Source organism: Triplophysa dalaica, chromosome 3 (assembly GCF_015846415.1).
Source record: "Triplophysa dalaica isolate WHDGS20190420 chromosome 3, ASM1584641v1, whole genome shotgun sequence".
NCBI lineage: Eukaryota > Metazoa > Chordata > Actinopteri > Cypriniformes > Nemacheilidae > Triplophysa > Triplophysa dalaica.
Genome location: NC_079544.1, coordinates 13,192,942 through 13,216,702, shown reverse-complemented (window position 1 = coordinate 13,216,702; position 23,761 = coordinate 13,192,942). Strand labels below are relative to the sequence as shown.

At 36.5% G+C, this 23,761-nt stretch overlaps 4 protein-coding genes and 1 pseudogene across 7 annotated transcripts; 2 read left to right on the top strand and 3 right to left on the bottom strand.

The window, feature by feature from the left end:
* The first annotated feature begins 974 nt into the window (after nucleotides 1-974).
* On the top strand, nucleotides 975-2,791 carry LOC130417106 (collagen alpha-2(VIII) chain-like; annotated as a pseudogene).
* A 611-nt stretch (nucleotides 2,792-3,402) lies between these two features.
* On the bottom strand, nucleotides 3,403-8,297 carry saga (S-antigen; retina and pineal gland (arrestin) a). Its single transcript, XM_056743196.1, has 15 exons — nucleotides 8,235-8,297; nucleotides 8,028-8,088; nucleotides 7,869-7,913; nucleotides 7,308-7,507; nucleotides 7,146-7,205; nucleotides 6,509-6,576; nucleotides 6,198-6,333; nucleotides 5,916-6,000; nucleotides 5,733-5,805; nucleotides 5,512-5,649; nucleotides 5,258-5,335; nucleotides 5,147-5,161; nucleotides 4,639-4,691; nucleotides 4,494-4,503; nucleotides 3,403-4,323 (listed from the first exon to the last, which is right to left on the bottom strand). Exons 1-15 carry the CDS (start codon nucleotides 8,280-8,282, stop codon nucleotides 4,221-4,223), a joined length of 1,173 nt encoding a protein of 390 aa, XP_056599174.1. The 5' UTR covers nucleotides 8,283-8,297; the 3' UTR covers nucleotides 3,403-4,220.
* Nucleotides 8,298-9,643: 1,346 nt separating this feature from the next.
* cldn15la (claudin 15-like a) lies at nucleotides 9,644-11,921 on the bottom strand. The gene is made up of 5 exons (XM_056743816.1): nucleotides 11,504-11,921; nucleotides 10,613-10,777; nucleotides 10,418-10,499; nucleotides 10,136-10,249; nucleotides 9,644-10,033 (listed from the first exon to the last, which is right to left on the bottom strand). The coding sequence occupies exons 1-5, from the start codon at nucleotides 11,718-11,720 to the stop codon at nucleotides 9,946-9,948; spliced, it is 666 nt and encodes a 221-aa protein (XP_056599794.1). The 5' UTR covers nucleotides 11,721-11,921; the 3' UTR covers nucleotides 9,644-9,945.
* A 2,698-nt stretch (nucleotides 11,922-14,619) lies between these two features.
* crfb16 (cytokine receptor family member B16) lies at nucleotides 14,620-18,602 on the top strand. Of its 2 annotated transcripts, none has more exons than XM_056743522.1 (7): nucleotides 14,620-14,929; nucleotides 15,351-15,474; nucleotides 16,342-16,529; nucleotides 16,619-16,743; nucleotides 16,856-16,997; nucleotides 17,407-17,558; nucleotides 17,719-18,602. In XM_056743522.1, exons 1-7 carry the CDS (start codon nucleotides 14,809-14,811, stop codon nucleotides 17,839-17,841), a joined length of 975 nt encoding a protein of 324 aa, XP_056599500.1. In that variant the 5' UTR covers nucleotides 14,620-14,808; the 3' UTR covers nucleotides 17,842-18,602. The 2 variants fall into 2 exon arrangements, with proteins under 2 accessions (XP_056599500.1, XP_056599499.1); XM_056743521.1 differs by having other exon boundaries at nucleotides 17,404-17,558; nucleotides 17,719-18,595.
* A 26-nt stretch (nucleotides 18,603-18,628) lies between these two features.
* Nucleotides 18,629-23,437, bottom strand: parla (presenilin associated, rhomboid-like a). 3 transcript variants are annotated; one of them, XM_056743519.1, is made up of 11 exons: nucleotides 21,973-22,111; nucleotides 21,669-21,880; nucleotides 21,082-21,268; nucleotides 20,867-20,980; nucleotides 20,661-20,790; nucleotides 20,436-20,531; nucleotides 20,191-20,340; nucleotides 19,704-19,774; nucleotides 19,332-19,433; nucleotides 19,141-19,238; nucleotides 18,629-18,994 (listed from the first exon to the last, which is right to left on the bottom strand). In XM_056743519.1, exons 2-11 carry the CDS (start codon nucleotides 21,746-21,748, stop codon nucleotides 18,868-18,870), a joined length of 1,155 nt encoding a protein of 384 aa, XP_056599497.1. In that variant the 5' UTR covers nucleotides 21,749-21,880; nucleotides 21,973-22,111; the 3' UTR covers nucleotides 18,629-18,867. The 3 variants fall into 3 exon arrangements, with proteins under 3 accessions (XP_056599497.1, XP_056599498.1, XP_056599496.1); XM_056743520.1 differs by lacking the exons at nucleotides 21,669-21,880; nucleotides 21,973-22,111 and adding an exon at nucleotides 23,300-23,437; XM_056743518.1 differs by having other exon boundaries at nucleotides 21,669-22,061.
* Between the last annotated feature and the right edge of the window lie 324 nt (nucleotides 23,438-23,761).

The following is a 23,761-nucleotide window of genomic DNA, read 5'->3' as shown; positions in this document are numbered from 1 at the left end:
ATAACAAAAGATGTAATTCAATTAGTTTATTAGTAATAGTTTACAAACAGTAGTTTAAATAGAACATTCAAAATTATTTGACAAAAATGTTGTGTGTTGTACTTTTTAAGAGTTGTTAGAGAGATATCATGTAGCAAGGGTGTGACTTTGGTTTGAGAAGTTAGGGGGGACACAAAATGGGGGAAAATGTTTTTGATTTGAATCCCATTTCTATCCAAAAACAATGGATTTTCTGCTTGAAGTGAGCGATGTGCGGATGGAGGGCTGCAAGTGATTTTCTCCACAGGGAATTCACTATCACAAACTCAAAATACCTATGTTTTGCATCATTTTTGATTGTTTAGATTGATTTAACCATGAAACCACACAGTGTTTTTATTGTTTTGCAAAAGTTGATGTATATGAAGGGGGAAAGTGCGAGTATTGACAGAGAACCGAAAGAAATGTCTTGTCACGAGCCAGATTACTTTCTAAAACACTTAACTAGGTTTAACGTACCTTAACATAAACTATAAGAAAACAGCTCTTGTCTTTGAATTTGTCATAGTAAATTTCCAATGGAGAAAATCACTTGCTGCCGTGCACGTGATTGAAAACAACCTTTCAGTAAGCTGTGCACGTGACGCCAGCATCGACGCAGGCATACTGTTCGGTCCTACTTCTCCGTGGCAATGACTGCGTGTGGTTAAAAATCATAACAAACTAATTTGATAGTGGAGGGGACATGAAAAGGATATTGAAAAATGGAGAGAACATGTCCCCCTTGTCCGCAGTGGAAATTAAGCCCCTGACATTAACAGAAATATACTCTATTTTCCATATTGATTTTTATGTTCTTCAAAAGTAAGTACATCTGCTCAAATGCAATGCTTCCAGTGTTTATCTAACTCTTTTAAAAATTAATTTCTCTGTATTTTCCTTAGATGATAATGATAATTGTGGGACTGTTGGTTTCTTCAGTCCCTTCGTTTGGGATGATTATTGATTTTACGGGGAATCTCATACATCCACCTCCAGGCTCTCCTGACAAACCCATTCCTCCTGATGACTATTTTGAGGGCTCTGCTGCGCACAGTGACAACATGCCTATGTATTCTTACGATAATTACTTTATGCCAAAAGGAGACAATGCCATGGCCAGAGAAGCGCCAATGATGTCAGGATACCCCATGCCCATTTTACCAGTCCCACCTGACAGATACCCCGTCATGCAACCAAAACCTCCAACTGGAAACGTGACTCAAGGATTCCGCACTATGTTTACTAGACAACAACCAGACTTTTCATACTGTGATGTGCTTCTTGAAGCACCTGAACCTCCACCGGGGAATCAAATGCCATGGTTCTGCATTTGTCAACAATGTAAAGGTAGACCCGTAGCTCCAAAAGGTGACAAAGGAGATAAAGGCCAACCAGGTAAGCAATTTTTCTTGACTTTCAAAAAACATGCATATGAAACCTGCATTGTTCGCCTAAATGTACTGCAGCAGTAATTGCACTGTGTCTTTTTTTATTTAGGTCCCAGCGGTAGTCCAGGAATAAGAGGCATTAAAGGATTTCAAGGCCCCTCTGGGTTTATAGGTTTGCGGGGGCCGAAAGGTAGGCTCCAGTGATTCAAGACCCCTGAAACTAACATTTCTGATACGGCTTCCTTGATACCATTGTGGGTTATTTATCTGTCTCTGATCTATTGCAATGTTCTCAAAGAAAGCATTCCATTTAGGATTCTCTTTTCCATTTGAAAAGGTCTGAAAGCTGATATTGGTGAAAAAGGATATTTCGGTCGATCAGGTTTTGCGGGACAAACAGGATTAAGGGGTTTCAAAGGTGAGTTTACATCTTCTGCAAATTCTAGCAACAAACTGCTAACGAACAAGATCCTCAAGTGTCCTACTTTGGCACAGGGGATAAAGGAGACATGGGTGTGGATGGGGATCCAGGCCCCCAGGGATTAACTGGCGAGCGAGGAGACTGCCCCGCAATTTGCTACTCGATGGAGGGACCTCTAGGAGAAACTGGCCCACCTGGGATAGTAGGAGAAAAAGGCCTCCCAGGGGTTGGAGGAAGTTCAGGGCTGAATGGTCCGAAAGGGGAGTTAGGAAACAGCGGCCCACCTGGAGCTTGAGGTTTAAATGGCCAGAAAGGAGATGAGGGAGAACAGGGGCTGTGTCACTGCAGGGATGGAGTAGATGGTGTGAATGGGACAACTGGAATTCGTGGAAAAAATGGCAGTAAAGGGGACGATGGCCGTCAAGGTGGGGCAGGGGTAAATGGAGCTAATGGGCAAAAAGGGGATCCAGGTGAAACAGGTGTTCCTGGTCCTTGCTCTCCAGCAATACAGTCTGCATTTTTTGCTGCGCTAGACAGCAGTTACCCAGTGCCAAATAAACCAGTTCCTTTTACAGATGTTATTTACAACAAATGGTTTAACTTTGATGCATTGACGGGTGTCTACAAGGCTCCTGCCAATGGCACTTATGTCATGAGGTACGACTTGGCTGTCTATAACAGAACGCTTAAAGTAGGCCTCTTCCACAACTTCAGTCCTTTAGTAAAAAGTACAGGGTCAACCGGTTTAGGTACACTTTCTCAGCAAGTGATACTGCACCTTACCAGGGGTGATGAAGTGTGGATTCAGGTGAGGGATGCCAACTCAAATGGTATGTATGTTAGCAGTGAGTACAGCAGTAGTTTCTCTGGCTTCCTGCTCTATCCAGACAGCTGTGATATACCAATGTCACGTGAGTTACCAGAGCTGATTAATGGAACTTATAGCTGGGGTGAGCTTTAAAAACCCACGACTCCTGCCTCAGATGGTAGTCCTAAATTAGGTCTAATAGTAAAGCTTTTAATTGAATTTACATACGATAGGTGGATAACAGGTGTATTTGTGCAATATCTGTGCACATTGAACTATCTGCCCAAATTAGAAAATATGTGCTAAAAAGTTTTCAGTTGATTAAAACTAATGTTGTCAGTAGCGTTCATTATCATTTAAGCTCTCAAACAGTTAACAGACCATATTATGCTAACTAGAGACATAAAACATATTACTCCTAAATTAATAATATTGTGTACAAAACATAACTGTAGTCAGCTAAAGACTTATTTTGTTTGTTGAAATGTAATATATTTACACAACTTCATCTGGAAAATGATGATATTACATATCTTTTTAGATTACTATCAAAAGTATCTAGTAATTTTAATCTGTATGAAAATATATTACTTTTATTTCTTTTGAAAATTCAATGAAACTATACACATGTTTATACCTTGCTGTATTGGATTGCGCGAATTCATTCAAATACACTTGGAAAACTGAACTAATTTCAGTGCATTGTTATTGTATTATTATTTGAATGAAAATAATGATTAAAATAATAAAACAAATTCCAAATCTGTCTTTGTAATATATATTTTACACTAAAGCAACCATGCTTTTAATACATTGAACGTCCAGGGGATTTTATACAATACAATCCTTTATAATAATACATTGTCTTTAGTATACGTTAACAGTAAATATTTTTTCTAAAAATTACAACAAGACTATCACTGCAATAAAGACAGCTAGGAATCGAATATTCAATTTTTAAAGACTTTCTACATAGCCACAAGCATAAGAGTTTCTTCATATACATAGACGTTGACCCAAAATAATACATCTATAGATTGCTTTCACTGCTATACAATGTGAAGCAGCAGCAGTAAACTAATTCGTAATTCTGTGATCTTCTTTAAATCAGCCTCATGTAGAACGCTTTTCTACTTAACAGCCTTAAAGGGTTGTTTCAAACCTGTATACATATCTTTGTTCCAATGAACACAGAGAAAGATATTTGGAAGAATGTTAGCAATTTTCAGTTCTGGGACATCATCCACTACCATAGTAAAAGATATTGTATTTTATATTCTGTTTAACACATAATGAGATATTTTGAAGAATTGAGGAAAACAAAGAGTTCTCGGGCACCCTTGACTACCTTTGAATTCTTCCCACTATGGTAGTCAATGATGTGTAAGAACTGAAAATTACTAACACTCTTCCAAATATCTTTCTTTGTGTTCATTGGAACAAAGTAATTTATACAGGTATGAAATAAAATGAGCGTGAGTAAATGATAACAGAATTTAAATTTTTGGATGAACTATCCCTTTAAAGATGTGTTCTCTAACTGTGCAGGAAGATGCATCCAGAATTACACTACAGGCGTTCCTCAATGCTCGCCAGTTGACACATTCCCTTCATCGTCATCCTCAATCATGCCCTTCAAGTAGGCACGTTTAAACTCTTCGAACACCATTTCTTCCTCCAGTTCACTAAATATAGACAAAAAAATGCACATACCATGCAGACACCCATAAGAAATAAAAGTTTCAATATTATTCAATATTTCAAATATGACCTCTAACATTTCTTATAAAATGTATCCAAAATCCAGACTATTTTACCTATACATTCATCATTCAATTTTAAAACCATTACTGACCTTTCTTTGACTCCAAGAGGCAATGAAGAAAAGACAATTTTTAAAACACCCACATCCAGACATATGTATATACATGTATTAGAAGATATTAATGAGAAATGTAAGAACATACGTAAGGACACTTACGCAAGCTCGTATATTATACCTGTATCAGGCTTCGGGTGCATAAGTTGGAAAGGAAGCTCCACTCCTACCTCACTGATATAGATACACAATGCAGTTTACAATTTGAACTAAATGTATAGTGGGGTCCAAAAGTCTGAGACCACTACCAATTTGCACTACCAAATCCTTTTTAATAAACATAAAGTCACGAAAAAAATGACAATATCAGTAAACCAACACGTTAAAGGAATAATAAAATAAAGAATTTTAGGATTTCTGGTTTTTGGTGCGCCTTCCTTTTGCATTGAAGGAGTGAAGTTGCACTGAAAATAAAACATTAGCATAGTCAACATGTCAATAAATTGCTTATTTTATTAGCGTCCCATATAAATTGTTTTTAAAGTAATGCGGTTTTCTTTTTTAAATCCAGATTTGGACTATTGGACCCCACTGTTTATGTAATAACATTCTTGCTTAACTTATATTCATGTGAATACTTATAATGAGACTAATATACATCCGAAATGTAATGAAATTATAATGTTTACCTGGATCCTATGATCCTATGAAGAAGAACAGAAAATGTTAGGATGGTCTGGACACAGCACAGACTCAATACAAAACACACATGGTCTGAAGCACAGCAGCATGATACCCACCCGCCAACAATAAGCTTAACAACAATTCTGTAAGACACCAGGATGCCCAGAACTTCCTTGAGCACACCCTCTTTAACTCTGCAACAGAGCATTAATACATTTTAAACGTCTGTGCTGGCATAAGTACAGTATTTGGTATATTTTACAGAACAATGATTCTATATCTGAATTTTGAAATACAAAATAACTAAAAAGAAGCAAACCTCAAAAAAGCTCTCCTATTTTTCAGGCCAATGTTATGCATGTTGACTCACATGCTTGATGAGGCTAGATTGGTGTCCTCATGCTTCAGTTTTCCATCAAGCACAATTCCTAATCTTTCTCTGTTGTTGGCCAATAGGGGGAGCAAAGGATAGACTTTGTCCAGTTTGGCACCAGATTCAACTGAGTCCCTAAACCAAAAGGCAACATTTAATTAGATTAGACTAAGACTTGATCATTGGATTCAATCTAATTATCGTAATAAAACTTTTACCCAGAATCCTCAATGGCCACTGCTTTCGTGTAACTGTCATTGGAGTACAGAACCACATTTGCAATTTGCTCCGCTAAAAATAAAACAAATCAGTGCATTTATTTTATGTTTGAGGAAGGTATGACAGTACTGTAAATAGGGGTTGGGTTAGGTTTGGCTTAGCTGATGAATATCCCCTCTCACCTGAAATAATGATGTTTCTCACATTTTTGTTGGAGTCATTGTTGATTTTCACCCGCACATTGATAGGTTCCCCATGATAGTAAGTCTACAAAAATATCAGCTTTATTAATAAACATTGAAACCATCTTTTACAATATTATTTACATGCATTGTTTCCAAAAACCTAATTCTGCGATTAAAAAAAATGAAATACAAAACATAGCTAAGAACCCTAAAGAAAGAGATAAATTATGACAGATACATGCTCAACTGATCTAGTTTTGTTATATAAAAACAACCCACCTGCTTCTCTAAGCTTGCCTCCATATGCAGGGGTTTGTCAGACATCAGAAAGTCTCGGTTGGTCTCCACACGAGGTGCTGGTCCTGGATTCTCTGGAGCATACTGGACCTTTCGGATCATCAAACGTACTGTGCTCCTGATAGACGAAATAAAAGGATGTGTGTTATTGGATGAATGTGCCAACAGTTTTCACTTAAGTTATGACCCAGTGTGATGATACAGTAATTAATCAAGTCTGAAAAAGCTTGTGAATGCTGTTCATTCCACTGTATTTTCACCTGTCTACAGCATAAGATAAACAGAGGACTCACCGTTTGCGAACTTTGGCATCCTGGCTCTCAGCACAGAAGGCTTTCACCTCAAACTCAACAGCACAATGCTGTAAACAACATGCAGACGAGACATTACTTAGGGCTCCCATACATACAAGGTAAATTATGTTACAGTTAAATCACCAATAAACTAGAGTTTACGTTGCGAGGAAAGGTTGAGATCGTTTTTAAATATTAAAATAGTATCTTTCAATGGCCTTCATATAAGATCAGAAAGGTTTACTAAATTTGAACGTAAAGTTAAAAGTAGGCATATTTTAACCAGCATAAAAGTAGGCCTTATGTAGCAAATGTAGGACAAGATCGCCTATTAAAATGACATTTCTAGACTCTTTTCTAAACTGATGTATAAAACCAGGAATGATGTATTCAACTGTCAAGTAAAATATCAGGAATAATACAAAACTGTTTTGTAAAGTTACGAACACATTTGCTCAAAGTGCGCTGATGTAGGCTATACATTTATCAGTAAGAAATTGAGAAAGACGGGGATGGAACGCTATACCTAGATATATCACTGTGTATTATTAGTTCTAAGTCTGACTAAAGTCATCTTTGTCACATCTATGTTCAGCAAAACTCAGTAGACTGATTTGATAATATATAATTCATCCACCTTTCCAACGTCTTTCAGAGCTGGCTGCAGTCCTACTGAGCAAGGCAAGTTATCCGGGAACTAAAAAACAACATTAATGTTCAAATGCAGCACTCATTCCAGATTGACAAATTGATTTTTGATTTAATTCAAAGAGTCAGTATGAGTCTAAACATAGGTTACTTCAAAGAAAAACGGGTAGGCATTGTCGCCCAGCTTGCGCAGTAGTTTGTCCTGCACTTTGGTGAGGATGCCCTGGTCTTTGTCCTGCAGTGGTGGGTAGATCTGTCTGGTCGACAGGTAAATTTCTCGCCTAAACGAGATGCCCAACACGTCCATATCGTCGCGTCCATATCGAAAGGTGCAGGATAAGGTGACGTACGCTTGGGGGCGACAGAATCAAAAAGTGAGATCTCATGTCCATCAGCTTCCAAAAGTGATGTCCAGCTTCGGAAAATTAACGTCTATCCCTCTTCATTCTTACTAGGCTATACATCATTAACCGTTGTCTTTTCGTTTTATATGCAGTTTTTGAATAAAATAATAAAACACAGGCTACACCTGATACACTGTATACTGATACATCTTTTCCTCAATTTTACTATCAGGCCTATTTTACTGATTGTGTTCCTCATATTTACTGATTTATTCAAACTTGTAGGGCCATTGAGCAAATACTGTTAACCTCAGGCCTGTATTTGTGATTCAATGTCTCCACTTTGTAATTCTGAATGAACCATTCACCTTTCTTCCCCTTCAGCTGTTCAGGGTCGATAAGAAGGACACCATCTGTTGATAAAGGTGAAAATCCGATCAAAACAGAAGAATAAACAAAGAATAATTACAAATTAAAAAAAGTGTGAGTTGTTTTTATTCCATGACAAATTTGTGATTTTCACTTACCTGCTGGATCCACAAAATTAACATGGTCAACAAAGTCTCTCTTCCCCATGTACACACCCACCTGATTCAAAAACACAACCAAAAGACATATAACTTGCACAATCTTTCCTTTTATTGATTCTAAATGTAATATTTCAAGTCATGTTTAAATGTTCTTTTTTCCACATGTATACTTAAATAGATTAATTTTTATAAATTGTAACCTACCGACTTGTCCTTGGATATTTTCTTGAAGATGACATGCTTTGGGCTCATTGTTGCTTCTAGACCTGAACAACCTGTAAAAGAGAGACAGTGGATTAGAGTCATTCATTGGTGCTTAAAAATGTCGGAACGTATTATAATCCTTCCTGCAACGATCCCACCATGTTGGTCACAAAAGGTTCTTTAGGTTGTACTTTACATGATCCTCGTCATATGGTATTGTGCAATCTTTATCCAATATCACCAACACTTACAAACTGTCAGATTATAAATAATGGTTATTAGTATAGCCGTACACTTAAAGTTATGGTAAATTCAAAGTCCCTTATTGTGTTAATCCACAAAATACGCATTTAAATTCTACATCCATTATAAACTTGCATACCTGGTGGTGATGATTTGACTAATTATTGATGTCTGAGGTTTGAGACAGATAGCGAGCGATGAGTCGTGGAGATTGTATTTGTACCCAGGATGTCAGGAGGTATTGCCCAACCCATTCTCCATCCTGCTCAAAAAACATCAACACATACCCAGCCATGCTTCCCGCAGGGGCTGTACCTGCCTGAGCCGATTGCGTTAGTTCCCCTTGGTCAGCAGCTAGGGGGATTACTCTGGGCATGAGGAGGAACGGTTTAGTTGTCAAGACCAAGTCACGTGCCAAGAACTGTGGTGTCTACAGTGGGCTTTGTAAACAGTTCATGTTGGATGAAAATGTATATGTGGTAAATAAGAATGTGTATAGGAACAGGGGCAGTGATGATTATAAAAGCACCCATTATAATTCATGAGTAGTAAGATATACACTTGGACTTCCATACAGACTCAAGGAAAGCAATACAGCAAATTCATTGATAATGCCTCAAGTTTAATCCCAGACAGTCAGTGTCAGCAGTGTAAAACCCTATTGAAAGCTGAGGAGGGATTAACTCAATGAGAGACATGAAGTAATAGTTATCTAACTCTGGATCTCATCCACCTATGGGCATTGTGCATATTTGCTTAGAAGCCAGCACAGATGTGCACCTGAATACAAACATTAATCTTAGAGAAAATGGGATTTAGATCATTTTTTTATATTTATACAAAATCAAAAGATTTCTACTCATCTATTTAATTCTGAATATTGTATGTTGATATTTTTAATTCCAGTTTTTTTTATTGCTTAACATTTACATGGAAACTACATTTGTTTCAATGTTTCTGAAAGGGCAAAACTTAATACTACATCTGTAAAAGCTGTGAAAGTTGATGGCCATAAAAACAAATCGATTATTTAGTATATCATTTGTTATGTAGCATAATGATTTGAACAATTTCAAGTTTATTGTGTTTTAACAAAACTTATTAAAGAAATAAGAACTTCTGAAATTTTTAGTTATGTATTTTATTCACATTTATTTGACACTCCATCAAAATGGATAAAAATGATGACTAGTAAATTGGATATTAAATGGTCTCTTCTGTACCTATGCATGTTTATACATTTAAAAAGTAAGTAGCTACAGATCTAGATTATCAGAGAATTAAGATTATATTTATAACAGAAGATTTTGTTGAAAATGTTTGACATCCATGATGATTCCATTTGAATGATTTTCACATTTATCATTTACACAATGTACGTCTAAAACAAGTAGCAAAAAATAATGGAGTTATACAAACATCAACGTAACAACAGTTCAGCCTTGCTAATGCGTGTGATCCTGGTAACTCAAACGTAGGCTCTTGCAGTCTCTGATTCCGGAGCTACTGAATAGACTGGCTTTGGTTTATTACTTTTATTACTTGGATAATATGCCCTGTTAAAAAATACAAAACACATAAATAAACATACTGAGTTCAAAGAGCAAGATTATCCAAAAAAATAAGACAATAAATTGAAATCTAAAGTGTGAATTTACCCTTTGGGGTTTGGTTGAGAGATTCTTTTAAAGGCACAGCACATGAATGAACCGCCCAGTATAGCCAGACCTACACCAGCCCAAGCTATATAGAGACCAGCACCCAGCTCAAACCTGCAAACACAGACATATGGTTAGATAATGTACGCTTGTGTGTAAAGGGAGTCAGTTACTGGAGGGGTCTTACTCTCCTTGACATTTGAACTTAGGACCCCTCCCAGTACGTTGAACACACACTGACGAAAAACTTGTTTGAACTTGATATAATGATAGTCTTCTCACCTGATGCCACCAAAGAATGGGTCATTGAAGTCTGCGATGACCCGTGAGGCATACCAAGATGTAGCCACTATGCTGCAAAGACCTGTTGGGAAAAATTGTATGTAATAATGCAATATCTTATATTCAACAAGTTTAAATAATACTAACAGAAATAGTTTGTTAAAATACTATATATTTAATTAATATTGTGCTTACCAGCCAGAATAAAGAGAACGCCTCCACTGAGTGCAATTTTGCCTTTGGACTGATCGCTTCTGCTTCCAATGTTAATGCACTTCATCCCCATGGTGGATACAATTATAGAGACCAGACCCAAGATAAGGGCGATGATCATCAATGCTCGACATGCCTGAATATGAACTGAAAATGAGACAAAATCATGGCATGTTCTGACCTTAACAGATAAAAATGGACTCACACAAATTTATTGAAATGTTTTCATTTAGAGCTTGAATAACTTTTATTAAACAGGATATATTAACATTTATACTTTTTACATATATACATAACACATTTATTTGTATTGTAGTTGACAAATAAGTGTGTAATTGTGTTATGTTATCTTCATGTTATCAGAAAGTTATCTTCATTGTTATTTTATATTATACATAAAAAATAAATTAAAATATATATATAAATTAAATATTATTACCAGTTTGTTTTCTAAATTTTTGTTGTCACACCAGAAGAAGCATGTCTGGTCTATTTTTCCATTATCCATATAAACTTTAAAAATCGCCATAACATTTTCAAGGATGATTTATTATAAAAAAAAGTAAGAGTATTTTTTATAATTAATATAAATGAGTTTATACGACCAAAAAAAGGGAATAACAAGAAAATGATGACGAAAAATGTTCTCCATCTTATCTGGTGATTGCAACACAAAATGGCTGCCAGAGATTGAGATGGGAAAACATTTTTCCTTTCCAAAATCATTTTAGAAATGTAAATCCAACAATTTGTTGTCCCCGTTACTCTTCTGAGACACTTTTAAATGTGCTAGATATAAATTATTAACTTTTAAACTGATTGAGATTTTATGCTTATACATTGATAACCTTGTTTCGTGAAGTTCTCCCCTACCTGGCAAGGCCAGCATGGACTGAAAGTCTCGACACTCCGCTATCCCCGAACTGTCCTCAGCACAGGAATGCCACAGATTCTCATACTGACGTGTAGAAATGATCACACTGCCCGAAATAGAAGAAATCTTCCAGTAGTCATTAGCCAGAGAAACTCCAGTGACCATCCAGCTGGCCACACACATGATGAATCCAGTCACTTCCAACGCTGTCGACATTTTTACCTCCAAGTTTTCACACAAAGTGAGCGACAAACACGAGTAATATTGTATTATTAGGCTTGAATTCAAACTCAGAAAACCTGACTCAACGATGAAGCGGTTGTACAGTGGTGCTATCACTTCTCCTGTTACCTGAGTTTGAGTTATCTTTCAGTTAAGCAGCAGGACTTCAACCTTTGCAGAGGGTCATAAAGCCATTGCCACACCTAAGAATCCACTCATCTTATGATGACAACACCATGATGATGGGTGTGATCGTTTCGTTTGTGGGGGCCAGAGACACACATTTACCAGATGACACGTTTACCATGTTTGGTTATCACCGATAATTGTTATGTCTTTTTTGTCTATTTTTGGCTCTTTCTGTGACTATAATAAACTTCATGTTGGAGATATGGCAGAAGCCAAAACAAAGATTGTGATGGGCAATCTTTAAAATCTTCTGAAGAAAAAAATGACCTGGATAATAACAAAAAGATGTGAAATATCTGTATTCTTTCTTATACATTTAAATAAATTCCGGATTACTTTCAATGCATAATTGGATCAAAAGCTGTTGTGTTAAATTAAAACTGAATATGTTTACACTTGACCCAATATGGGGTCATAAAAAAAAACTGGTTAATTTACAACCCAACGGTCGGGTTAGTCCCTTTTTGACCCAACACTACTTATTGAAAATAACCCAGCAGTTTAGGGTTGATCTCTAAAAAATACTTAATGCTTCAAGGTTATCTCATTCGTAGTGAATTGAACTTGACAGGGTGATGGTATTACCATTACATTTATTGCAATATTATTCTGAGCTTATTGATGGAGAAACCAAAATGTTCATGTGCTAATGACTCATGACACAGAGAGAGAGAGGTTTATGGATTAGATATCAACTCACTGTGTACTCCTCCTTCAAATAGTGGAAGTTGGCAGGATTTGTTTATATGGTATTTACAGTTCTTACAAAGGTTGTCTCTTGAAAAAAGCCAAAGCAAATCGATACCAAATTGCTGAGAACTGAAAACATCACAGACGCAAAAATTCTCCTGTGTCACAATGTATTCATTTTAATAACTTTGTTCCCATTCTCTGACATTAAAGTAACACATTTCAGTGGAAGTCAGTGTGTGTCTGTAAAACATTCAGGAAATTAAGAGAGGCTGTAGGCTACATAACTACCACATCAAACTCAGCCCTGAATGGGGTAATATTTTGATTTAAATTCTCTTCTCTTACTACCACAAGAAAGCAAGTGTCAAACATTATCTACAAAATACCTGATTTGTATAACTAATCATTTTTTCTGTACTTACAACAATCACATGATTTTCTTAATCTATTTTTGTTAGTTGCCACTAATGAAATAAATTAATCTGAGTTGACAGAATATATCAAGTTTCACAGTAGTCTAGTTTCGAGAGTCACAGCCATGTTTAGTAACGTATATGGCTTTATGACTTTATTGCTTTATGACTTGGCAGTTAGATGATTACCATTTGAGCTCAAAGTCCACAGTCTCTCCGCAAGCAGAAGGCTTCTGGTTTTCTCTTTCCCTCTCGTTCTTCCTTATATTGATTAACTACCTCACTATCTGTTGATAGTTTAAGTTTCGATTAAACACTTTGTATTAATAGTCTCATGGTTATCCTTAAATTACATCTCTGTAAAAAATCTGTAAAATAGGGAACTATATAAATACCCAGAAATGTAATAGTTTTGAAAGCCTTTTCAGTTGTTTTGATGTATTTTAAATGTGCCACTGCATTGCATTGTTTTAAAATCAGCGGATTACAATAATCGGATACTCCCAGAAAATTACCAGTACATTTTCAGTTTTTTTACTGTATACAGTGGCCATAGTGGTCATCAAACTGGGAGCTCCCATAGGGAATGCTCCACCCACCATTTCGTACATCAATAGGATATTTGAGACTCTTTTAAAGGTGCCTTAAGGTTCTTCTACTAGTAGGTCTTAAATTTGGGCAGACATTAATTTAGGACCATTCCTACATGTGTGTGGCTCATGCACATTATTTCCTCTGCAAATGAATTGATCCAAGGAAACTCAATGCAAGACTCACTTCTGCCATCTTCAGTATCAACTGTTTCATTACATGTCACAAACAGTTGCAATGTATTTTGAATGGGTGTCGTCCTTAAGATAATTGCATTCAACTAAATCGTTAAATGTTAACAATGTTACCATTTTCTTGGTATACATTCATTTCTTTACTGACATTTTCTTAGCTTTTCTCACAACTTCTGTGTTGGATCATCTTGGTCATAACTCTAACTTTCTGTGCACTCTCTCTCATTTATCTTCACATTAACACATTGCTGCACTTTACAAGTTACCGCTCTGGGGATTGTGTTTGTCATTGATTTCTGCTTTAAGGAGTATTTGCAGATGTGTGTTTCTGCATATATTAAAGGCAGGATGTCCGATTTCCCAAGGCAGTTGTTGATGTTCAAAACACCAAAACAGTCACACCCATACCCCAATCTTTCACTTTCGTCAACGCTTGGCTCGACTAATGTCCATCCTGTGCACTGTGCACCTTACTGCTGATTGGCTACAAGGTTGTTTCGGTACTCGGCCCGACTTTGTCTAAACAAGCGTAATTTGAAAATCGGACTTTAATGTAGCACACTTATTAAGTGTCTTAAAGAAAACTACAAAGCATTGAGATAAGATTTTACACTATGAGATTCTATGAGCAACATGTTACATTCCTAAATGAAATACATTAGTAATCCAAAACCATTTTACATTATGCCACAGACCAGTTTAAATCAACACACCTCTAACAGACGTTTAAATTCTAATCATAAACCATTTCAAACAGGTCCAACTGCATGGCTTCAATTCAGTTAACATGAGGCATCTCACCTAACAAGTCACTCTGTTTCTCAAATCTGTTTCAGTTCTCGGCTCCACACTTCACAATTATGTGTACAGGTGCATTTTACAGCAGAGAAACAAATAAATATACCTCCCAACACAGAAAGTGTTGGTTTATCTTACACATTTAAGAATCAAGAACACTTGCAGCATGAAAATTCCTGTACTCTTTCAGTTTGAGACCAACGGATGCTTCAGGGCTTGATCAGGACTGCTGATTCACAACGAAAGGGAGAAAAGGAGGTTATGTTAAAGCTCACCTATTTGATTAAGAGCCTTTATCTTCTGTTCATGCATTTCAACATTAACTGTGAGTATTATTAACCCTCTGATAAATTTAGTCACAATAACATTTACATGTTATTTAAAACTGAAGGTTTCATTTCATTTGAATTGTGGGCTAATATAGCATAAGTGAATTAATCTATTTCCATTTTCGAAAAGTTATAAATACAATCATTGCAGATGCATTGCTGAGCCATTTACAGATACATTTGGCCTGCATTTTGCTTAATATGTTTCAACGCGAGTAAGAAGATACTTGAGCTTCATTATCAATGTACTCAAAAAAAATCTGCGGCCTGTAAGCATTGACAGTGTGTAAATGTTTGTGTGCGTGCTGTATTCCACCCAGTTAAGACTGTTATTAAGACATGTTATATTTGTGTTTACTATTAAAAATAATTTCTCTATATTAGAATAAAGACTTAAATGTAGAATTGTTTTTTCAGATTCAAGTTCACCGCCTGCACATCCTAAGATTTCAATACAGTCTGTAAATATGAAGCACATTTTGATATGGAGCCCTTGGCAGGTGTCCTGTTCAACTGTCAACTACACTGTGCAGTTTCAGGGGTAAGCAAGTTTTAAATAAATCTTTTTTGCTTCTGGCAGTAGAAATCATGCTAAAGCATTGTATCTAGCCAATTAAAACGAAAGAGATTTTTTACATTAATAACAAATTGTCAAGCAGTGTTTTAGTTTACTGAGAAGAGCTATTTAAGGGACTGCCCATGAGAAGCATGTTTAATCTATGACACACATCATAACAAAAAGAGTTTCTTAAGCTCTAGGCATTTTAAATGACGTTTGCCCTTGATTCTTTATTGTACACAATCTAGCAGAACAAGTTCTTAGACTATCGGTCTCCACCCATCACATAACAAACCATGGTAGCCTGTTAACTGTCACCCGTTCCGTATGCAGGACACCTAAGTTTGCGTCAATATTGTGCATGTTATTTCTAGTCGAATCATGACAAACTACATATCATTGGAAAGGTCTAATACTCTAGAATACAGATTTATTTGCTTTTTTATAATCTATGTAGGGGGAGTAATTGATTCTTTTTTAAAAAAGAGTGTGCTTAGATTTTTACCCATCCTTTTGCGACCCGTATCTTTTTTATTTATTTTTTAATCAAAGAAAAACATTAACTTTTTTTCTTTTTTTACTATAAACCTAATAACATACCTTTAAAAAATGTTTGTGTTCAATTTTTTTTACAATAATGAGTTACTTTTATAATTTCAAACGAGACCAACCGTAAGTCTGTATTCCAAAGAAATCATGAGTTACCGCCATTTTAGTTCCAAGATGAGTTTTCATGTGCAGCCTCAAAAAGGGCTCCAACAGTTAACGGGATTTCATTAAAATCATAACACATTACAAATGCACTACTTTTCCGTTTAGATTAATATTACACTTTTGTTCATAACGCAGAGAATATGAGTTACACAAGCTAAACGGAACTTGGGTGGATGCATATGATTGTCAAGAGATCAGTGAAAACCAATGCGATCTGACTTCTGACCTGGCATCTAACTCTGATTACTACATCCGCGTGATGACAAAATGTGATAACAAGACGATATGGACTCGACTACCACTAACATTCAACAGGAAAAACAGTTAAGCATTACAGCTATAACAACTCTAAGTTTTTAAGAGACATCAGAAATGAATGCAATGCTAAATTGAATACTTTTGTTTCTAATAGCTGTGTTACTGGCTCCCGTAATGACAACGGTTATAGAGGGAGACCTCGTTCAGGTGGGATTTAGCCCAATTCTTCCTGATATGACCGTATACATGGAGTCCTGGAGTGAGGGAGATGAGCAAAACGTGAGATGTTGACATATTTTCATTTCACCAACCACCAGTTACTTCCTGTAGCATGGACAGAAGTGTGATGTACTCGCTAGTAAATGTCTGATCATTATGGGTTTCTCTGCAGGCTCTAATTCATGTGATCAGAAACTATCCATACCATTTTACCATTGCCACCCATCGAGGAGAAAAGATGTGCTTTAGGGCAGAAGCACTTGTGGAGGCCATTAACAAGAGCTGCAGCATTCATACTCGGTGCATCAGTACGCGTGAGTGCTCCTTGCTTGGATTAAACAAATACTTTTAGTATGTAAATACAATTTCATTGTATAAATGCATTGAAAAGACAACTGGTTAGAAGTTAAAGTTCGAAAAAGGTAGACCTGAGGATGTTAAAAGGTTACAAAACAATAATATTGTGATTCTTTATTTTGTCATTCTTTAAGTTTTTTTTAAACTATGTTATATCTTTCGTCTTTTGCTCTATTATATTCTCAACTCATTGAATTTTATTGAAACTGTTGTGTTGACCTAATTCTAGAGTCAGCTATTTTGCAATGCCAGAATTACTTTGAATCTCCCTTTTCCTGAAAACACTGTATAATTTAAAGAAGATTGAGATTTATGGTAAGAAAAGTGATAAGACTACAACAAAGTAAAACATTTTCTTTTTAGCAGAGACATCAGAAAACTTTGCAATACTAGTTGCAGTGAGCATAGCGGTGGTGGTAGTCGTTGCCTTGGCTATTTTTCTGGGATGTTCAGCAACACATTTTGGTCCATATATAAAACAAACCATATGTCAGAGAGAGCCACTTCCCAATGTACTGGTAAGTGAGTTTTTAACTCCTTTAACAATTCCTGCCCAAGTATATAAGAAACCACTAATATTCTTAATAGAAAAATAAAAGTTCACACAGTCATAAAATGTTCTAAACTATTTGCTTTGTGTGTTGACTTGAAAATAATTATTGTTGTTTGTTTTTCCAGCTTGATGATCGGCCCATCAGCACTTCTATCCTCTATATAGATGTTTCTATGGAGCACACCGACACACTTTTGGTGTTCTGCCCAGCAGAGAGTCAGTACACAGGTGTGGAGGAACCAGCCTGAGTGAAGCTATTTACAAGAGGCTGAAAATTAAACTAAAGTTTGTTGTGAGGATAGAAAGCTGTTATTGTTTACAACCAAATACGTGTTAATTTAAAATACATGTTGAACATAAGGTTGATATTAAAGTATTTGGTGGAACAAGTTACACGTTTAACAGAAGAAGGTCTACCTCTAAGAAGAACATTTCGGATTTTGTTGGTCAAACAAATTCTCATATCTATTCACTGCCAAAAAAGGTTTTAACTTAAAGTTTTTATACTTTTTTTAATTACTCATTTCACATGAGTTTGCAATCAGCTTTTTGGTCCTGGTGATTTGCTTAAATGATATCAAGATATCATGCTTTGTTGATGCAATGGTTTACGCACCACAGAAACACAACTGTTAAGCACTTACTTTAGACATTTATCAGCATCTATGTGCTTCTGTTCTTCTGAGCACGGAAAGCCAGAATGTTTTTCAACATTTGTTTTCGAACAAGTGTCAAAAGGTTTACTAATGGAAAAGTAAAAAAAACATTAGGAACTTTTTGTTGTTGTTGATATTTTTAGTTTGTTTACAAATAAGGCTTACACTGTTGGAATTGCTCCAGTAGTTCTATAAATACAAAGTAGTATTCTGCAATTTTTGTACAAGTTTTTGTAAGCTAATAGAGTTTGTGTTTGTTTTAATGTATTTGTACATTATGAAGCCATAATGAGTCAAATTCAGTTCAACACTACGCAGTAATATTCAGGATGTTTAAGAGCAAGATTGTATATAGAAGTCATCATTAAAGCAATGAATATAACAGCATGTGAATGACTTTATTTTCCTATACTTCTCTCAATACATCTTCTGAGAACTGAACATTTTTTTGATGTTCATTCTCTAATAAATATGTTTTTTTTCAAATTATATATAAACATATAATTATTACAAATAATATCATCATAAAATTTGAGGGAAAAGTTTGAGTTTACAATCAACATGAACTGGAACATCCGCTTACACTTGGTATGGGTTTAATATGAGTTTGCTACCCCTCTAAACTTGCCCCCCACCTCCACCAGGAGGGGCTTTCCCAGGCGACCTATTCCTTAACGCATGCCAGAACTTAACCAGTGGCTCACGTTTTCTCCAGATCATCTCATTACCATAAAGGATGTACCATCTGTGAGAAGGGAAAAAGGAGAAATATGCTCAATCCAGAGTGTGGAAAACATCTAAATGAAAAAAAATTCACGTGTTCAGGACGGGGGCAATGCTGTGAAATAATAAACCTGATAATATCTGTGATGTGAACAATGAGAAACTCACACTCCGAACAGAGCACCCCCAAGATGGGCTGCATGGTCGAAAAACCTCCAGCCTAAGAGAAGACCAGCTGTATCCATGGCAACAACAGCTTTCAAAGCCTAAAACACATCAAAAGGCATTATTAGTATAGCCCTCCTGGCCCACACACAGTAAAATGCTAGATATACATGAATGTGCTTGCACACACTTACATTTCCAGCACTGAAGCTGACTACAGGAAGTAAGATGATGCCTAGCTTAGCTTCTGGTATCTTGGTGCAGACAGCAGCCAATATAGTCATGATGGCCCCTGACTGCAGGATACAGATCAAATACTCACTTCTTAGCTTCTATCACAAATTCAATTACACTTGCACTGAAGAACAGTGGCGGTACTTAACATTCACTCTTATGAAATCTTCAGTATACTGAACCGTCTAAAAGCTGCTTTAAGTAAATTATTGTAGAAAATGGCTGTTTGAATGTCTGCCAGTACATAAGGGAAAGATATACAGCTTTTTCCTGTTTGCACTCATTTAAATGGCATTTAAACTAGATTTAAAATTTAAGATACAGGAACTCACCGCTCCAAGAGAAGGGCCCATAAGTCCCGTAGATGTCTTGAAAACGTAACTGGCGAAAGTGGAGATAACACCTTCAAATTAGAAAAACAAGGCTCCAGATTAGTCTAAAGCAGAAATATATTTTAAGTCAGATGGCCTGACACACAGAGATGACAGGCGCAAAAGGAAATGATTCTTGTTTTACAATGTTTTTTTTTCATAAATGACCACCTGACTGTACATTTCCAATTATACCATCACTACTTCAGGAAAGTTGAAATAATATTATAATGTGAAAAAAAAGATATCTATATAGAGAGAAACGAGAGACCGCACAGTAACAAAGCTATGCATGAAAACGGTTGCATGGGAAAATATTGGGACTGGCCAATCAGGATCAAGTTTTTCAGAGACCAGTATAAAATAACAATACAAACAAAATGTTGAGGTCTATAATTATTTTTATACTTAACACCATTTATTCATTATAAGAATAAACAATCAGTACCTCCAGACAGGTAAAGGGCCAGAAACTGCTCCTTCCCGAGTAGGGAGACAATGCTAGTGGAGAATGTCCACAGCACATACATATTAGCCATCATGTGAATGATAGAGTAGTGACTAAAGGAAGAGAGGACCATGGGAAAGCACCGTGTCCCTGAAACAAAAAGCAAGAAAATCAATGGCACGTGTAAAGAGCAAGTCACTCCTGACATTGTAGACTACTAGAAACATCTTCCAGTGTTCACTTACTGGAGGCAGGGTTAGAGGTGAAGTACTTGACCATGGTGCGCTGCATTGAAGGTATTCGCCAACAACACAATACCACAGTGTTTATTGCTATGATACCTTAAAGAAAAGGACAATTGGATGTTATCTCAAATCAGCATTAATACATCAGTTCAGCCCTAGATATAATGGCTTATAGTATTAGCCCTGTTTTTAGTCTTGGCACAAGATCATATGAGTGAGCAGAACCTGTGACAGTCTTCTGTCCTTCACTGAGCCCACTCCACCACTCTTCGATGCCAGACATGACAAGAATCACTTGCTTCTGGAAATCTGACAGCTGATTCCACCAGTTGTGCCAGTATGTTGTGTCATGAGCCTGCACAAAACGCAGATGACTCTGTAATGATTTTCATCAAGTTATTAACTCTTTGGAGATCTGTTGCAACTGATACCTGAAGAAGCTTGTCCTGTTGCTCCTTATTTTCCTCTTCCATGGCCATCTGCACTCGTGACTTTACCGATTCATACTGCAAGATGGCAGCTACGCCAAACGAGCAGCCTGTAAACTAAAATGACAATTGCCTCACATTAACCAGCTATATCCAGAATTAACATCGACACTCATTATAAGAATCATTTTGTTTTCTCTGTAAGAAGGAAGAACTACCCCCACAGTGAACACCAGGGGCCTGAAAAGTTGATCTGGTTTCATGAGTGGCACAGGTGCCCCTGGCTGGGACCGCACACCATCTTTATATCCCCCTGCATCTGCCTCCTCTGGATGAGACCGCTTTGTTTCGGATTGTCGCTGAGCTTTCCGGAAGCCGCATCTTTGCTGAGGATTTAAGTTACATCTACCATGAAAACACAGGGCAGTACTGGTGTTATTTTCAGTATGCAATGATTCATGAATGTTACACATTTTCCAATTCGTCCCGCTGTCACATCAATTTGACCTTTAGGTTGCCTAAAGGTTGATGTCCTCTAGCATAACAACTTACAAGCAACAAAACATACAAGATGGCAATGCCAATTCAAATAGAAGAGAAGAACCATGATAAGGTAGGAGACACTATTCAAGGGCATGCTACGATACTGCCTCAGTCTTCTCTCATGTCACACACTACATTTAAAACTATGTTGTGTCTTTTATACTTTGCAACATTGGAGATCATTGAATAAATCTTTAAAGCTTGATGTCAATGTTACAGCAATTGCGGAAAATAGGCTACCTATGCAAGATCGGTAAGTTACCTTGTGTTTTTTGAAAACAATGAAGATCCATTAATTGAATCTAGTTTTGTCCATTTATTAAAGTTACTTCTCCATGCCATGTTGTGATGAACTTCTATCCACGGGGTCGGGAAGTCTTTTGTAACTCGCTAGTCACTCTCTGCGTTTCTTTCGTAAGTGATCGTCCCTATGCCCTACTCCCTTCTAAGAATAAAGCTCTTGATGTGTAAACTCTAAAGGGAAAAACACAATTGTACCTCTTAATGTGTCCGTTTAAAATTCACTTGGCAAAAGGTGCAATGAATAAAAAGAAATGTCTCTTTACTTGAAGAGACGTTTTGTATTGTGTCCCCTTCCCGAATTGGGCCCTACGGAGGGGGCTATATCCCGTTTGAGACGCACCAACTGTTGTTTTGCCGTCATCAGGAGTCACGTGGTACAAGCGAACCACACTTAACCATTTGTGTTCATGACATGTCACAAAGTCACCGTTAATAAAATAAGCGGGTGCAATAAATGGATAATGTGAATGTTCAAGAACGTCATGTCTGCGCAAACGCAGACACATAAATTATATTACATTTGGTACATCTCCACACTTCATTAATTAAAACACGGCACTGCTGGACAAGCCTGGGTTTTCACTATACCATGAAAAAAGTTCCTAATATCGTAATGTTCTCTTTAAATATTGTGACAAATAAACCACAATTTGACTTAAACAGTAAAAACAAAAGTTCACAAGGCTGTATTTGGAGTATTTAAGGTGTTTTAACACTGAATTCAATGACTTGTAGACAGATAAAAAATGAGCACAAATCAATGTTTCAGTTTCTATTAACCATTTTGTTAAACAAACACAACATTTAGGGTGGAAATGTTATAAATTATTATTGATTTAATCATTTTGCTGTTATAATGTGGGGTGTGTGATGTGAAAAAAGAAAGCACTCCACACAGAATTTCTAACTGAGTCCTGACTGTAAACACAGGAAATCTCGCAAATTCTCTTGAGATTTCAGAATAAGTTATTTCTTATTTTACCGTAAGCTTTTTTATTATGTATGTGTTCAATATAAACAAATATGTACATATAACCTTTTATGTATTTTAAAAATAATTATTCATCGTTGAAAAATTGCTCAGGCAGCGTCATCTAAAGCATTTGAGGTGGCACAGCACGAGATATAATTATACTGCAACTCAAAAATTGTTGTATTTACTGTATGTCTTCACGGTAATTAAAGAGAATAAAAAAAGAATATTAATAAAGTTTTGTAAAAAAAAATAGCTGCTGACATTATCACGAGAAAGAGTCTACAGTCTCCAATAGCTCCACTGGACATCTTTTTCCGTTCCACCGCATCCGCACACTCGGATTCCAACCACTAACGTTACCGTCACTTTCACATAGTCTGGTTTTTATTGAAATTGTTCGTAATTGCAATGATAGTGTTTTTAATGTTGAATATTCACATTTTGAATCGGGGCGGCTCCAATGTTCTTCCGATCAGGTTAATTCACTCTTAAAGAGTACATAACTAGCGATTTGTAAAGTCCAACTTTTGTCTATCGATTATCCAACAACAAGTTTATGTACTTAGAAGGTGTAAAAATATTATTATTTCGTAATAATAGGCAGTTATTCTTACCTTACTTCTTGACTGACTCAATTGATTATTTCCGTTATTTATTGGTCTAATCCCCTCCTTTCCGCTAGCATAGTCTGATGTGATTAGTCAGATGGTCTAGTCTGCGGTGATTGGTCTACCACGAATGAGGCTTACGAGCTACATTGTTTGGGGGAGGGAAGTTTTCGCGGGCAGTTCTATCAAAACGTAGGCGGAGACTATATCTGGTGACGTAAATGCGCGGCGGTTCGCGTATCGGACTCGGGACGACTCGTTTGCGTGATTCAGAGTTGACTCTCTTTTTTCCAAGCCAATAACTTTGTTATTCATTCACATTCAGATTTACAACTTGGCAGACTGCTAACTTTGAAACACGGCAACATTACACTGCAGGAAATGTAATTTTCATGAACTCATGTTATGAACTCTTTAACACACATCACACCCCAGAGAAATCTGAAAAGACAATCATTAGAGCTGTTT

What these genes read in the sequence shown, in the direction of transcription:
- cldn15la (XM_056743816.1), bottom strand. Translation starts at nt 11,720, where the DNA reads ATGTCGACAGCGTTGGAAGTGACTGGATTCATCATGTGTGTGGCCAGC. An exon ending in GTCCATGCTGGCCTTGCCAG is followed by an intron (nt 10,778 to 11,503) that starts GTAGGGGAGAAC and finishes TCTCATTTTCAG; the next exon opens with TTCATATTCAGGCATGTCGA. An exon ending in CCATTCTTTGGTGGCATCAG is followed by an intron (nt 10,250 to 10,417) that starts GTGAGAAGACTA and finishes CTGTGTTTGCAG; the next exon opens with GTTTGAGCTGGGTGCTGGTC.
- saga (XM_056743196.1), bottom strand. Translation starts at nt 8,282, where the DNA reads ATGAGCCCAAAGCATGTCATCTTCAAGAAAATATCCAAGGACAAGTCG. An exon ending in CCTACCCGTTTTTCTTTGAA is followed by an intron (nt 7,206 to 7,307) that starts GTAACCTATGTT and finishes GTTGTTTTTTAG; the next exon opens with TTCCCGGATAACTTGCCTTG. An exon ending in GATGCCAAAGTTCGCAAACG is followed by an intron (nt 6,334 to 6,508) that starts GTGAGTCCTCTG and finishes TTCGTCTATCAG; the next exon opens with GAGCACAGTACGTTTGATGA.
- parla (XM_056743519.1), bottom strand. Translation starts at nt 21,748, where the DNA reads ATGGCATGGAGAAGTAACTTTAATAAATGGACAAAACTAGATTCAATT. An exon ending in TTGTTTTCAAAAAACACAAG is followed by an intron (nt 21,269 to 21,668) that starts GTAACTTACCGA and finishes TTTTCATGGTAG; the next exon opens with ATGTAACTTAAATCCTCAGC. An exon ending in AACAGGACAAGCTTCTTCAG is followed by an intron (nt 20,791 to 20,866) that starts GTATCAGTTGCA and finishes CGTTTTGTGCAG; the next exon opens with GCTCATGACACAACATACTG.
- crfb16 (XM_056743521.1), top strand. Translation starts at nt 14,809, where the DNA reads ATGCTTCAGGGCTTGATCAGGACTGCTGATTCACAACGAAAGGGAGAA. An exon ending in TACTCGGTGCATCAGTACGC is followed by an intron (nt 16,998 to 17,403) that starts GTGAGTGCTCCT and finishes TTTTCTTTTTAG; the next exon opens with CAGAGACATCAGAAAACTTT. An exon ending in AGCCACTTCCCAATGTACTG is followed by an intron (nt 17,559 to 17,718) that starts GTAAGTGAGTTT and finishes TTGTTTTTCCAG; the next exon opens with CTTGATGATCGGCCCATCAG.